Here is a 15413-nt window from a genome sequence, read left to right on the forward strand (position 1 = left end):
GGCCCCAGGCGGGGTTCAAAGTTTAACATAGAAATACATAGGAATTTTTTTTTAAAATCTTCTTCTCAAGAACCACTGCACCAGAAATGCCAATATTTACACAAAAGCTTGTATACATAGTGAAGATTCTAAATTGTAAAAATCGTGACCCTCGGACCAAAACTGGGGCCCCTGGCGGGGTTCAAAGTTAAACATAGAAATACATAGGAAAATGTTTAAAAATGTTCTTCTCAAGAACCACTGCACCAGAAATGCCAATATTTACACAAAAGCTTGTATATATAGTGAAGATTTTAAATTGTAAAAATCGTGCCCCTCAGACCAAAACTGGGGCCCCAGGCGGGGTTCAAAGTTTAACATAGAAATACCTTAGGAAAATGTTTAAAAAATCTTCTTCTCAAGAACCACTGCACCAGAAATGCCAATATTTACACAAAAGCTTGTATGTATAATGAAGATTCTAAATTGTAGAAATCGTGACCCTCGGACCAAGACTGGGGCCCCAGGCGGGGTTCAAAGTTTAACATAGAACTACATATGAAATATGTTTAAAAATTTTCTTCTCAAGAACCACTTCACCAAAAATGCCAATACATACACAAAAGGTTGTATACATAGTGAAGATTGTAAAAATCGTGACCCCCGAACAAAAAGTGGGGCCCCAGTAGGGGTTTAGATTTTAACATATGTAGGAAAATGTTTTAAAATCTTCTTCTCAAGAACTATAGTGCAACTGTTTGTGATATTACTATGCATACATGTACATCCTTAAATAATGTAGATTCAAAAAATTGTAACTCCCGGACAATTGATGGGCACCAAGAGGGGTTCAAAATTTAAACATTTTAAAAAACATAAAGGAAAAGTTTAAAAATTTTCTTCTCAAGAACTACAATGTTTTAGTTTGTGGAATTTCTATGCATGCATCCTTCGCTTATGTAGATTCCTAATTGGTAAAATCGTGACCCCCGGACCAATACTGGGGCCCCAAGATGGGGTCAAAATTTATTAAAGAAAAATAAAGGAAACACGCTAAAAAATCTTCTTCTCGAGAACTACAATGCTTCAATTTGTGAGATTACTATCATGCATACAACCTTGGATAATGAAGGTTCGACAGTTTTAAAATAGTGACCCCTGGACTAATACTAGAGACCCAAGATTGGTTTAAAGTTAAATGTAGAAGTACCGGTATATATGGAAAATGTTTAAAAATCTTCTTTTCGAGAACTACAATGCATCAATTTGGTAGATAACTACGTCAGCACCCTCAAATAGTGTAGATTCGAAATTATAAAAGCCGTGATCTCAATCTAATACTGGGGCCCCAAGAGGTGTTCAAAGTTTAGCATAGAAATATAGAGGGAAAATGTTGAAAAATCTTTTTCTAGGGAACTATAATGCTTCAGCTTGTGAGATAACTAGGCAAGCATCCTTAAATAATGTAGATTCCAAATAATTAAAACTTTAGCACTGGACTAATACTGTGGCCCCAAGAGGGGTTCAAAGTTTAACATAGAAAGATATATTGAAAATGTTTTTAAAAAGTTTTTCTCGAGAACTATAATGCTACAGTTTGTGAGATTACTATGCAAGGATCCTCAAATTGTGTAAACTCTAATGTAGTGGAACCAAGAGTTATCTTTCTTGTGTTCTGTACAGTCTGAGAGTTATTCCTCTTGAAGTGGAACTCTGCTATGTTCAGTTTTTCAGGTTGTGTACGTGCGGTCCCACCGCAGTGCTTCACATTTTCATTCCTATGTTACTATTTATGTTGTTCAAGCCAACCATAAACCTCGGACCATAACTGGGTCCCCAGAAAGGGGTTCAATGTTTAAAATAGAAAAAGCATATGCTACGAAATGTAATGTTACAAGGAACTGCTGTTCAGGTGAGCGATGTGGCCCATGGGCCTCTTGTTAATGTTTATATTGATAACTATAGAAGTTTATAATGCAATGTCAAAATCTGAATGTCAAATATCAAGTTATAAGCAAGATACAGAGTTCATAATTCTTTGTTTTGTAAACAAAGCTCGAATATTGTCATTTTTTACATATGTGTTGTATTGGTGTAAGTTTCACTCAAATGTATCTTTCTTTTGTTGATAATAGTATTTATGAAGATATTGAATTAGTTTAAATTGTTTTTTACATGTCATTTTGTCCCAGACATGGTAACTCTCTACATTACATATTTGTAAACAACTACCTGGTATTAGACTCGAGCTTTGTTTACATAACAATCAATTCTTCCTCCGTATCTCGCTTGTAACTTGACTTTAACATTCAATGTTTTGGTCAATCATTTAAAATCATCAGTAAACTATTTTATAAATAAAAAATAAAAATGAAATTTTTGATCTCAAATCGTTTCCAAGTCCCTATAGGAATATGTCCCCACCTCAGTTGTAGCATCTTCATGACCTCTAAGGATTACAATTTGACCAAACTTCCTCCACATTTTTGACTCCTCCACTGGCAGACTTCTCTGAATCATGCAAATAAAATTTCTTTCAATAACGTTTTTTGCCCAAGAATAATTCTTAGCCTCTATGTTCTTTCATATGTATTTCAGATTTTGAACCCCCATTTGGGTCTCTTTCTAATTGTGTGTGTGTGTGTGTGTGTGTGTGTGTGTGTGTGTGTGTGTGTGTGTGTGTGTGTGTGTGTGTGTGTGTTGGGGGGGGGGGGGGGAATGACGTGAATCTGATAAATTAACGTTATCAAAAGAAGCTGATATTAAAGCTTGGATATTATGGGATATCTAGTTCCTGAGAAGAGTATTTTTGAAACGTTTAAGGAAAAAGAATCATTCTTTGAGAATTTTGAGATGATCGATTTGAATTCGCCCGACCGTATTTGATCATCTCATAATATTCAAAGAATGATTCCTTAATACTTATATATCTTTTAGCATTTGTACGATTAAATATAAATCATTTTGCACACAGTTTTTCCTTTCACATGGGCTATGTTTTAACAACAAAGCGTATGACTCACGACCAAATTAATGAATGGTCATTTATCACAGTTTTATTAGAGATTGAAGCTAATGGCTGCAAAATATAAATAATAATCATAGGAATCAAAATAGTCGTAAACTAATGGTTTTATACAAATTTTTTGATTAAAGATCACTTACGACTCTGTCGTAACTTTATTTAATTTTTTGAAAACGCAGGCCAGATTTTCAAAAGTGTGCAAAACGGTAACATATTCTAGCATACATGACATAATCTGAGATAGGGTTATTCCCGTTTTGAACACAACAGAAAATCAGGCATAGAAAAAAAGGAAAAAGTGTGCTGATTGAACATGCATTATGTACATTAATACGATGCGTGGTCCGGTCGGGTTTATGAGAGCATACAGACAGAGCCATTCAAAGACATCAAACAACATTTGTTGGGGGGCATTAACATTGGCTGTACATCAACCCATAGATAAAAGATGTTTCAACGGCCTCAGCATCCGTCATGTTTCGTTAATACCTACATCAATGATGCCTGGCGGTAGTACTCCCCTTGCAGTAGTAGTTAGGCACCTTATTTACTGCACGAGAGCCCCGGGATCCATCTTGTCCGTCAAACTGTAAGTACTACGTGTAGTTTTCAATAACTTCTGTGGTGTACTCAGAAAGACAGATTTTTGAAAATGAGTTTATTTTGAAAATTAGCAAGATTTTTTTTAAATTTAAGTTTTTTTTAAATTAAAAGTCGTATTAATTTATTAGACATTAACTGAATATCATGCATTAATTCATAACAAATTTAAAACTTTACAGAGACTAGTCAACTTGAAACCAAAACAGATGTTCCCGCTACTTTCTCTCATAAAAATGCCAAAAATCATATTATACATGTAATATAAAATAACTATGATCATGTACCATAATTTTTTTAAAATGCTTCAGAAATGATACTTTAACCTTATCCTTACAGTAAAATGTTGGTGTAGTTTTCCACCTTATTGAAAAATTGGATTTGTCATCTTGGACTCTACTGATAGCATCGCCATAATGGAGACAGATGGTTAGAATAGCTGTGAAGTGTGCCATTAAGGCTACACACGACACCACTGTAGGGAGATGTAGACTGGTAGGCAATGGATAAAAGTTCACAATGGTGACTGGATACTATTAACGATATACATTTACTACGGACTTCAAATTGATTATGATATTCATTTGATCACTTTCAGCCCGCGGCGATAGGCAGCATGCAGCAATGAATCTAAATCTGAGTCGATTGCCGTAAAGACCACAGAATCCAGAGCTTACCCACATAATCTACATCATGACAGAACTAGACCCTTATACAGCCAATTTCAACATCCGTCGCTGGACCGTGGAGCAGGTCAACTCTAACAATGTGAGTGACATCTGGGACCGGATATTGGACCTGGACGAGGAGTTTGACTCGTTCGTCCTTCACCCCTGGGCCTGGGTGGAGGCAGACCTGACCATCCCCTTCTATGTGTACCTGGTGCCCGTCCTGGCCGCGCTGACGCTGTGTTCGAACACTCTCATGTTGGCGGTGTTCGTGAGGGAGAGGATGTTCTCCTCCATCAACCTCCTAATGATCGCTATCGGCGTCTCCGACACTCTACACGTGATCTTTCCCTCGCCTTTCTTGCTTGGGCTGTATTTTTCGGATGTATCGCCGTTCATTCCAAACCACCTCTGTCGGTTGTGGGATTACCTTGCTAAATATATACCGGAAATCACGCACACGGCCTCAATATGGCTGACGGTTCTACTCAGCATCCATCGATATATTGGGGTGTGTCACCCGTTTTATATCAGACAATTCTCGACGAGAAAAAGAAGTTTGTTATGTGTTTTGATTGTGTATATTTTATCGTCCACGCTCCATTTCTGTCGATTTATCGATACAACATATGTGGATTTCCGCGTGGTTTATGGAGAAATGGAAATTCACACGTGTAAGGCCGTGCACGCCGATTGGATCAAGGGTTACGAGGTGGTTTATGAATGCATCTATTACTGGAACACCATCGTGTTCGTCAAAGTGATCCCACTGTCTGTTGTCGTCACGCTGGATTTCCTGATGGCCAGGAAACTTCTCCGTGCCGACAATAAACGGCAGCGCTTCCGGTCCGAGAACCAGACCAGCAAGGAGAGTCGGCGGGTGACGTGGATAGTGATCGCCGTGGCCGCCATTTTCTCCTTGGTTGAAATTCCCATAACTGTCATCCTTATTCTTTGGACGCTGTCTATGGTACACGACAAGATGTATGTGTCTGAGGTTCAGTTGGGGGAGCTAAGCGTCATCTTCAACATTATCATTTACATATCTTTTCCTTGCATCTTGTTTTTATACTGTCTAATGAGCAAGAAATTCCGGAAACATTTACCATGTGGGACTCTGCAGCTTATTTTGGTGAGGAAGTTTCGATTGACACCTCCAGAAAGTATTGAAACCGAATGCTGAGTTACTAACTGAATGTGCTAACAGATGTTGTGTGTGGTCAAATGTTAATTTAATGGTAAATTAATATGTTGATGAAATCTGACATAATAGTTTCCAGTTTCCACAGACCAATTATTTCACAATGCTCTGGTAGCTGACTTTAGTCTCTGTGTCCATAACAACTATAAATTGGTGAAGAAATAATTTAAAGAAAAACAAACGAGAAAAGTTCATTAAAATTTAATTCTACAACAAAAAGTTTTCTTTCTTTCTCTTAGGTTTTATACCAAATGTTTTATAGTACAATTTTAAGAAGTCCATAAAAAATATACAAAAACTTTTAACTACTGAAACAAGACTTTTTGTATAAAAGTAAGTGATAGTGTTTTGATGACTTTTGTGGCTGTCAATTTGACCAGGCGGTTCCCTCTTCCCCACACACGCCAGCTGTTGTTGCTCTATTTGGGCGGTAATTCATTTGTTACTGGTAGAGAACAGGGCCAGAAGTCCAGCGGCTAGTCCCACAGACATCAGGTAATTACTGAACAAAGGTCAAGGACTAACACTCATTTTTCACGTTTCTCTAGATAGAAAGAGTCACTTCAAAAGTAATTGGCAAAATAAACTATTCAAAATTATGCTTTGAATAGCTATCATCTTTGAACCTTCAAATACTTTTGAAAGTCCTGCTATTTCACTTTGCCTTTAACTTAGAATTGCATATGTTAGTTTATGAAACGAGTATAAATAAATTGGGCCACTAGTATAACTTTGTATAACGATCCCACATATTATGTAAAGTTCCTTTCTTTTTGTTGTATATTTATTTAGTATAACATTTTGTCAAAACATTATCATTTTCATATTCTTAATTGGTTGGAAGATACCATACATATTTTAAAATCTTCTTAGGAGAAGACACAACTTTTTAATGTATTAGAACCATTTTAACAAGACCTTGAACTTTCGTTAGGACATAGCTATCTATTTCTTACGCCAAAACAACTTAAAAATGAGCTGGATTCAAGTGAAATATGCACCGATTGTGTAGTCTTAGCTCAAAGCCAGACAAATTGTGTTGATTTCAAAACGCCATTGCTGAGAGGCCAACAATGAAATAGACAGGTCTACACCACAATGCTGTTTGATACAACTATCTCATGTCCAAGGTCTTGTTAAAATGATTCTAATCGGCTATTTAAATACCTGTACATGGAAATTTTTAGATCACCTCATGACTATACATTTTAGAATAATCAAATTTTTATTTGCTTGTCATGGTTGGGAGGGTTTCCAAAACCTCACCAGTCTTAAATACTGAAATTTTGGAAATTTTGTCTTAAGTGACAAAGGAATGCCCTATCTTATGTTTGACCCTCGTGCACATTGTATAAACAACAAAACAAGATCAAGGATACAACATTGGGCTGAAGTTCTTGAGGACGTAGAAGGAGCAGAGGATGAGGAGCACCAGGTAGAAGGCGTTGTTGTAGAAGATGGAGAAGGTGGTCGCCTCGTAATCAGCAACCTCATTCTTCTTCCAAAGGATCCTGGGCAAAACAACACAAAATATGATACTTATCTCTACATATAACATTAAATTATTCCCTGGATCAAAACATCAAGTTAGGTGTAAAGTAATACAGTTAAATGGGAAGGAAAGTCAAAAATATAATTCATTTATTTTAATAAAGTGGTGTAAATTATCACATGTGGTCATGCTGTTTTGGAAATAAAATACGTAATTAAGCTTTAATGAACGTTTGAAGTTGAAGAAATCGTATTTACTGGAGGCTGACATGATGTAGAACTCTTTTGTATTAAAAACCAAAAAAATTAATTATTTTGACGTTACACTATCTATTCTGGTTTGGTTTACATATACAAATGAATGTACACAGTGCTCTGAATATAGGCTAATTAACGCTGGTTTATGCCTTTCTGTTACTCAAATAATAGACTAAACAAAATTGATAATGTTTGAGTTCACATGTCAATCTAAAGAATAAATACATGTATCATTGTATGCATAAATATATGCATTTTCATATGTAAATGACAGCTGACAATCTGCTATCATTCAAAGTTGAAAACGACCTCGATTAAATTTTTTATTCCAAGTCAAGTTCTTCGCTAACTGAATAAATGTTATAATTATTATCGGGATGTTAAAAATTCATTCTTTAAAGTCGGAATTACCATGTCAAAATAATGACGGCAGACATTTTCTATGATACTTGGCATCTGTTGACAATTTCCACATTTACGCGGAGATTTCTCCGACACTAACCTCCGCTTTTAGATTTCAACGAACATGCTCCATTTGACGTTAGTTTGTAGTTTGCAAAGGTAAAAGAACGGTCTCAAATCAATATTGTTTCAAATTTTCCAGAACTTGTCATTTAGAGCGAATATCATGATTTACGGTACTAATACTGATGCTATGTTGATAAGACAAACCGGAATAGATGGTGTGACGTCATAGATTAAAGTTTAATGGCAGCCCCCATGGCGGCGGGAAATTTAAATTAAGCAATCAATTTTCTTGATTTATTCATTGTTCCGGGGTTTTTAATGAAAATAAATACGATTTACAATTATAGTAGATGATAATTAATTGATTTATTGTACAACATATTTTTAGTTTCCTTCCCCTTTAAATATACTTATAGTGAACACACTATAAGGAATTGACACTGATAGCAAAGATATTTTTATTCCCTTTAACTTTTAGTTTAAAGTATATTAAACATTTAATGGATATAATAAATTATGCTTCCAACGAAAAAAAATTGTCCATGCCTAGTAGACACTAGTGGTAGTTTGTTATAAGCATCCTTTATTGTAATCTTTTTGTAATCAATTTGTTACTGTGAACAAGCAATCAGCAGATCTAGTTACCTTTCATCTCTTTCTTTTCTTGTCATCTTTTTGTCATCGGAGAACTTTTTGGTCATTTCTCTGGTGACAGCATCCTCCCTCTTTTGGGCAATTCTAAAAATTGAAAAATCAAAGTAAAGAGTGATGTAAAATTTCCACGTTACAGTGAAGATTAAAGGATTATATCTAAATTCTGAATACATGAAAAGATTAACAGTAAAAATTTTGATGTCTCATTGGAAATTGTTTATTTATATATATACATTCATATTAAAGATTTTTAAAAATATTTCTCTGACTAAAAATCTTTAACCAAACATTCTTACTATAAAAATTCTTGTGTATTTAAAAATTACTATAGATCTTTGATTACTTCCTTTGTGCTATAAGATTTATGGCTTACTTGTGCTTGAGGACAAATTTGACGTTCTTGTAAGCAAAAGCCACAAGGTATGTACTGACAAGCGTTCCTACAGCAAACAGAATTCCTGACTGATAAAGGTCCATCTGATGAATCCTCCAAAACAGCCCTGGTAACAAAGAAAATAACATGCATCTTTTATTACTCTTATGCTGAAATTTCTATCCATATGTTCGTAAAACAATGATTCAAAAACAACACTGATTTTGGAATATCATCATTAATTCTATGATTAATTAGAATTCAAAATGAAATAAACATTAATCTAAGACTTATTCCACTTTAAAGCTAAATTCAACACTTAAAACAGATTTAATACTGGAATAATCATAAAGGAAGTATGGCACACCTCCATATTGTGAAATACTTTCTATAAAATTCACCACAAGTTATTATTTTTGTCACTATCTTATTAATATCTTTAATAAAAATGCAATAGGTTAAAGCATCAACTATTAATCTACAAGACAAGTTTGAAACCTGCTGGGACCTTTGTCATTTAGACTGTGATTAAGAATTTATTAACAAATGTAATACTGTAGTACAATTTGAAATATTGATAATTTCATCCACAAATATATGTCAAGATGTCCCTTACAATAATAAGAATATGATTCTATGCTGCATTCTATTCTTGATTATTTACTTACTTATGATCATAAAGATAAATTCTAAAGACTGTTTGTAGAGTAATCTAATTGTAACATTTTATTTATAAATTTTCATCTGAACAAGCATAAATTTTTTAAAAATGTATCAAGAATTGAAAAAAAAATCATTATCTGAAAATGTAATCAATTTTTTCACCTTGTTTTTATCATTCAAAAAAGACGATCGATGTTGCCTTCATATGACCAAAAACATAAGTTTAAACTTTTGATGTGACTACGTGGCATACTTACATATGGGAATTGCCGACACGATCAGGGCATTGCCGTAGAACAACGCCGAGGATTTTGTGGACACATTACGGCTGAAGTCCTGAAGAAGAAGCTCCTCTTCTTTGGTTAATGATTTCTGTGCTTTATCTTTCTTGCTGGACATTTTGGAGTGTGTGATGATCTGTCGCCGGTAAACTCTGCGAGTGTGACTTGTGACGAGGTCGAACCGGATGTAACATATGATTTGAACATCGAGCCCGAAGTGTATCATGACCAGCTACGAACTTGCATTGTTAGTGAAACTCTCCAAATTAGCGGATATATTTTGATTAAAAATTTTCAAAAAACTATTCTATGTCACAGGTAACTTTTAATGATAACTTACTCTGACGTGACGATGTCATACAGTAACCCCTCCCCCCATATTGTATATAAAGAATCTCATACTCCACCCCCCCCCCCCCATTCCACCACTGGCACCGTGCTTGGGATTTCCAATGGTTTTAGGGGAGACACCGAGAATTTCGCAAAACAATATGCAAATATATGTTATCAAGCCGGTCCTTAACTATAGTTATCTGTCCGTAAACCACAGTTTACAAACGATAAACCTATATAGTTTATTGACATGAAACTATGTTCAGCTCAAGTTTTTTTTTTTGTGAATTTGGCGTGCCGTAAATATTTTCTACTTCCAAAATAAACGGAGTCAATTTCAGTTTAATGTGACAGAGTTCAAGTTCCAGAACTATTCTCAATACCCCTACCACTAGGCCCGCAGCCTGTCTGTACCTGGGATGTCTACATCAGATATCCTACTCCCCCAGGGAGCACTGTTCACAGTACACACTGAGGGTAATGACCGCAATGATGCCAGAAGTTAACTTATATTTGGAAATTTCCTGTCTGTTGGCTTGTCTTACATTTTTGGGGATATATCACAAATTTTCGGTGTGTGTGTGTTTGATTTTGTGCTCGGTTTCCAAAATCATCCCTAAGGTTTTGGTTTCAATGCAAATTTCTTTCGATTTTCGAAATATACTTTCCATCCGGCTTGGGTTTGTTTCTTTGCTTCGGCGAAGTGAGCTACCCTCGGTAAATGGATACGTAATATTTTAAATTTCATTCGTTTTTTTTTTCTAAGAAGAATATACATAAAATTTGTAATAAATAAATAAATAAATCAGTAATGATATCTGACAATCTTATAAAGAAAAGTATTATATATCCATAAAGATGAAAGGCTTGACATTAGATTACCAAGTACGAGTAGTTTAAATTTCTAAAGAATCTTAAATGTATTTCCGTATAAAAGAAAAGGTAGTTTAGGATACATTAATTGTACTTTTAACCCAATATTTTATACCATCCCAATTATCATATCAGTTACAAACGCCTTTTTTCGTACTTGAAGTCTACGTTTTAGAATATCGTACAATTGTGTTAAACCTTGCGTGCTGCACGTCTCATTATTTGGTACGTACTGCATTGTGAATTGTGTCCTTTTAATATATTCAATTATTATATATTCATGATTAGTTGGAAACATTTGTTTTTTATATATGAACATCATTGTGAATTTTAAGAATAGATTTAGTTGTATTGTCTGTTATCTCTTCTTTGGTAAGGGTCATTTTAAATCAAAATTTCCGATTATGATATAAAAGATACTGTGACTACAAACTGAACCTATTTAACCGTTTAAAACACTTGTACTGTATTCTGCTTTTCTGGCTGCAATTAGTTAAATATATATATTTTTTTTACAATCAATTAAATTCTATAACTCTGTGCCTTAAATTGTGTATACATTGGGACATTGACCTTACAGAGGCAGTTGCTCGGCCTTCACAGACCAACCCAAATAATAACTTTTTATTTACGATGTATTTAATAATCTACGAAATGACCAGCAGTAATAATAAGAGGCATAAAAGAAACTCAAAAAAATTATTAAAGTATCCAACGAAAGAAATTACATGTACGCTTGTTAAATTGGTTAGAGGTTAATGTAGTACAAAACAGAAAAGCCAAACTTTTTCTATCGTTCAATTTTCTTGAAGTTTTTGATATTTCGTTATTTGGAATGAAATCTATAAAAATGCCCCCCAAAAATAAAAAAATAAAATCCGACCTGACATTTTTTGACCACGTCGCCTCAAACCTACCATTTGAATCTCCTTTCAGTGGAGTATAAAATGAAATAGTCATGGTTAGACATTTGCTGTGCGAATAAGGTACATTTTAAGATATTACAAATGTTTGTACAAATTTAATTTTTTAAATAAATTTGTGGAAAGACAGTACTGCTTTTTATACAGGATTCCTGGCACTAAAAAAAAATTCTAACTAGTACTTTACGGTTATCTCTACGACAGAGTATAAGTGCCATTGCAAATTAACTGGCAGAAAAAATAAACAAAATCGTTTGTACGATTTTGTAAACCGTTTGAACGATTTAGAAAATAGTTTTGTACGATTTTTTAAATCGTTTCAACGATTTTCAAATTCGTTTCGTTTGTACGACATAGAATTTAGATTTCTGGTGTAATATAATGTAAAGAGCTAGAGCCACGAAGCATCAAAATGTGCCTTAAAATTTTCACAAAACTCAAGTTTGAAACAATACAAATTGTAATTACTTATAATGTAGGGCACAATATTCTGCTTCTATGCATATGAATTTTTTTCACTTCGACCCCACCGTTTAGTACATGCGCATCATCAAACATACTATGATCATTAAAAATAGCTGAAAATTGTAGATTTTACTGCAGTATTTCCCAAATTTGAATGTGGCCACACTTGAGTACCTCTTTGAAACTTTTAAAACTGAGAGATATTGCATAAATTCTTCCGCCTGCAAAATGTCGTAGAGGTACTCAAGTGTGGCCAATGTGTATTTTACAAATTTTGAAAATTTTAATAACAGAAAATAACACTGACCACTCTATTTCAGGGTAATTATTTGCTTCCCTTTTATTGAAATAGCAGAATTTAATTAATAATGATAAAGAATTATTTGTGATTATATACAAAATCATCATTTTATTAAATATTTGAGGAAGAAATGCATATAAACTGAACTTTAACATGTTTTATCTAGTAATTTTATACTGTGTATTCATGCTTACATCGTGCATCATCAATGACGTCATAGTTTGACGTTTGCAACGTCAGTTGAATCTGTACATGGAATCTTGAGTTCTTTCAGTATTTTGCCAATAGAATTGACCAGTAAAGTATGCATTTTTTAAAAGCATTATTTCTATGTACCACGGTATTATTCAATTGCAGTAGAATATGAGATACATGAACATTGCTATAAACAGAAAAAAAATTAATTGGCAAAGTTAACATTGTACGTACGTAAGTAAATATATATTCCTATACCTTTATGTAGAATAAGCGATAGCATGTATACGTAGCTAGTTGTGGGTTTTTTGTCAAACGGTGAAATGCATTAAACGAAAAGAAAGATGCAAGCGATTTTTTTCACACAAGTACGTGTTCCTGAATACCGCGGGAGAAAGAAAATCGACATCACATGAAAACATGTACATATATGATAAACTTAATTTATTCCGTCAAAAAACTTGATTATTTAATTCCTAAGTACAGCTGTAATTGAATATTAAGCCAATCGTCCCTTGCATAAAAAAATTTTGCAAATGCATACGTCTTTTCTTTATCAGCCACCTGTTGATCAGTGTTGATTTGTCGCGTGGTCAATGTATTTCCGGTGAACCGTTACATGCAGTTACAATCCTTTCTTAAAAGATCGATTGTGTCAGTTTCGATGAAGACGGCTTTTGGTATACACAGCTTAGAATACATTATCAGCATGTGCTCTATATAGAAGTCTAATCCTAATTGCGATGTCTTTGTTGATAATTTGTCCAAAAAAAATAAAAAAAATCACCCTAAATGTGTGTACATCGGTGACTTGCGATTGAAATCATCTTTGATTATTTTATGCGTATTAAATCTAATTAAAGTTTTTCTTGTATGGAATATAGAAAAAAATCAGATTGCCGGGCCCTTTCTTTAAAAAAAAAAAAAACAACGATGAGTACAGAGAGATTTAAAACAGTATTTGTTTCCATTCAACCCCCCCCCCCTTCCCTACCCTCTGAAAAAATCGATTTACGGCCGAGTTCACTACAAATCAATAGATATGATAACACAAATTCTACAGGCTTGCTATGAACTCGACTTTTCAAGACAATTTTACAACATTATTTATGTGCTACTGCTTGATGTTTTAAATAAAAATGTTCATTTTAACCTATCTTCGCTCCGAAATAGTAAACCCACATTTATTCTCTCTCTCTCTCTCTCTCTCTCTCTCTCTCTCTCTCTCTCTCTCTCTCTCTCTCTCTCTCTCTCTCTCTCTCTGAAATATGATCTTAATTCTCAAGACATTTACGGATAGCTTATCACTTGTAACAATTCTCAAAGGACATGAATATCACTAGAAAAAATGAAATGTAAATGAATAGACATTATGGCATTTATAAGGAATAATAAACTCATAAGAATATTTTTAAAGAAATCGATATTCTTTTTTCATTTAATTAATAAAAATTAAAACACTGCTGTTATGTCATTCCTTTGTTCCAGCAGTCAAAAATTTTACTTGTGACAGTCCGATATATTAGAGAGCTTCTTGATATCAGTGGTTACAACACTGTTATTCTTTAAAATCAGGCTGTCTCAATTATAAATTAATTATAATGTCTACATGATAATTTTATTTATGTTTTTTTGTTTATTTTATTAGATTCAAGTCATACGTAGTTTTATCATTTCATGACGTTACTTAACAAAAATGACGTCTGTTCTACATTTTTCATCAAAACAATGCCATATTGTAAACTCCGTTTATAAAAAAGTATGATAGATATCGAAAAAAGAAAAAGAGTTATGAAAAGCTAAGATCCTACCCTATATTTTACCAAAATATGGTAATTTTTAATGATAGGGCATTTTTTGATGCTTCGTGGCTCTAGCTCTTTATAGCGCTTGAAAATCATCTTTTATGATGAAAATTTGCAACACTTAAGGTCTTAATTGTATATTTCAAATTTGAATAAAGATGATGGGGGAATAAGATGGCGCAAATGCCCATTCCGTTTAGTAGTGAAATACAATTTTGAATTTATTTTCCCCCAATTAAATCTATTCAAATATATTATAATACGACTTTGCAAAAGCAAAATTTCTAACTATACTCAGTTTTTAATATATTTAACAAAAAGATAAAAAAAAAAAATATTATGGGAAATTTTGGTGGTATCGAACCCGTAACATAAAAACCCTAGATATATAAGGTTAGCTTATGCCAGGTACTCTAACCACTGAGCCATTTCAGACACAACAAAGTGGGCTTTTTAAATATTATGTGTGACTAAGGCCACGAACTACCGGACTTGTATTATTTTTTCAAAACGTTCAATTGTTAGGATACAAATTGATATTTTTTTTTTAGTATAGTAGGTCATCTCTCCACGTTTATGTTGATTGAAATCGGTTTGTTTTCCAATAGACCTTAATTAGACTATGAGAAAAATATGGAGCACAGACCCACTCTATAAAAGAAAATGCCTTGAAGTTCTAAAAAATGACAGTATTTGCAGGTTTTGATACTATACGCCTGTTTGAGTCAGCATATTCCAAGTATTGAACATACCTTTGGGTTTAAAATCAATGATTCGTTAAATGTATATTGTTTTAAATGATTAAAAAAAACATCAGATTTATTGATACTTTAATTTTTCAGTAGCCTGTCCGACCG

The 15413-nt window shown here is 33.7% G+C and overlaps 2 protein-coding genes across 3 annotated transcripts; one reads left to right on the forward strand and one right to left on the reverse strand.

The window, feature by feature from the left end:
• Positions 1-3483: 3483 nt before the first annotated feature.
• LOC128190558 (sex peptide receptor-like) lies at positions 3484-5515 on the forward strand. 2 transcript variants are annotated; one of them, XM_052862643.1, is made up of 3 exons: positions 3484-3593; positions 3944-4099; positions 4203-5515. In XM_052862643.1, exon 3 carries the CDS (start codon positions 4298-4300, stop codon positions 5453-5455), a length of 1158 nt encoding a protein of 385 aa, XP_052718603.1. In that variant the 5' UTR covers positions 3484-3593; positions 3944-4099; positions 4203-4297; the 3' UTR covers positions 5456-5515. The 2 variants fall into 2 exon arrangements, with proteins under 2 accessions (XP_052718603.1, XP_052718604.1); XM_052862644.1 differs by lacking the exon at positions 3944-4099 and having other exon boundaries at positions 3540-3593.
• Positions 5516-5658: 143 nt separating this feature from the next.
• Positions 5659-9854, reverse strand: LOC128190559 (translocon-associated protein subunit gamma-like). The gene is made up of 5 exons (XM_052862645.1): positions 9638-9854; positions 8718-8844; positions 8336-8428; positions 6853-6984; positions 5659-5975 (listed from the first exon to the last, which is right to left on the reverse strand). Exons 1-5 carry the CDS (start codon positions 9777-9779, stop codon positions 5909-5911), a joined length of 561 nt encoding a protein of 186 aa, XP_052718605.1. The 5' UTR covers positions 9780-9854; the 3' UTR covers positions 5659-5908.
• Between the last annotated feature and the right edge of the window lie 5559 nt (positions 9855-15413).

This window comes from Crassostrea angulata, chromosome 6 (assembly GCF_025612915.1).
Source record: "Crassostrea angulata isolate pt1a10 chromosome 6, ASM2561291v2, whole genome shotgun sequence".
Classification (NCBI taxonomy): Eukaryota; Metazoa; Mollusca; class Bivalvia; order Ostreida; family Ostreidae; genus Magallana; species Magallana angulata.

Bases quoted from the DNA above. Each gene is read 5' to 3' on its own strand.
- LOC128190559 (XM_052862645.1), bottom strand. From the start codon at position 9,779: ATGTCCAGCAAGAAAGATAAAGCACAGAAATCATTAACCAAAGAAGAG. The intron at 8,845-9,637 runs GTAAGTATGCCA...CTTTGTTACCAG, and splicing joins CGTGTCGGCAATTCCCATAT to GGCTGTTTTGGAGGATTCAT. The intron at 5,976-6,852 runs GTATCCTTGATC...ACCTTTGTTCAG, and splicing joins AAGAACTTCAGCCCAATGTT to TAATTACCTGATGTCTGTGG.
- LOC128190558 (XM_052862643.1), top strand. From the start codon at position 4,298: ATGACAGAACTAGACCCTTATACAGCCAATTTCAACATCCGTCGCTGG.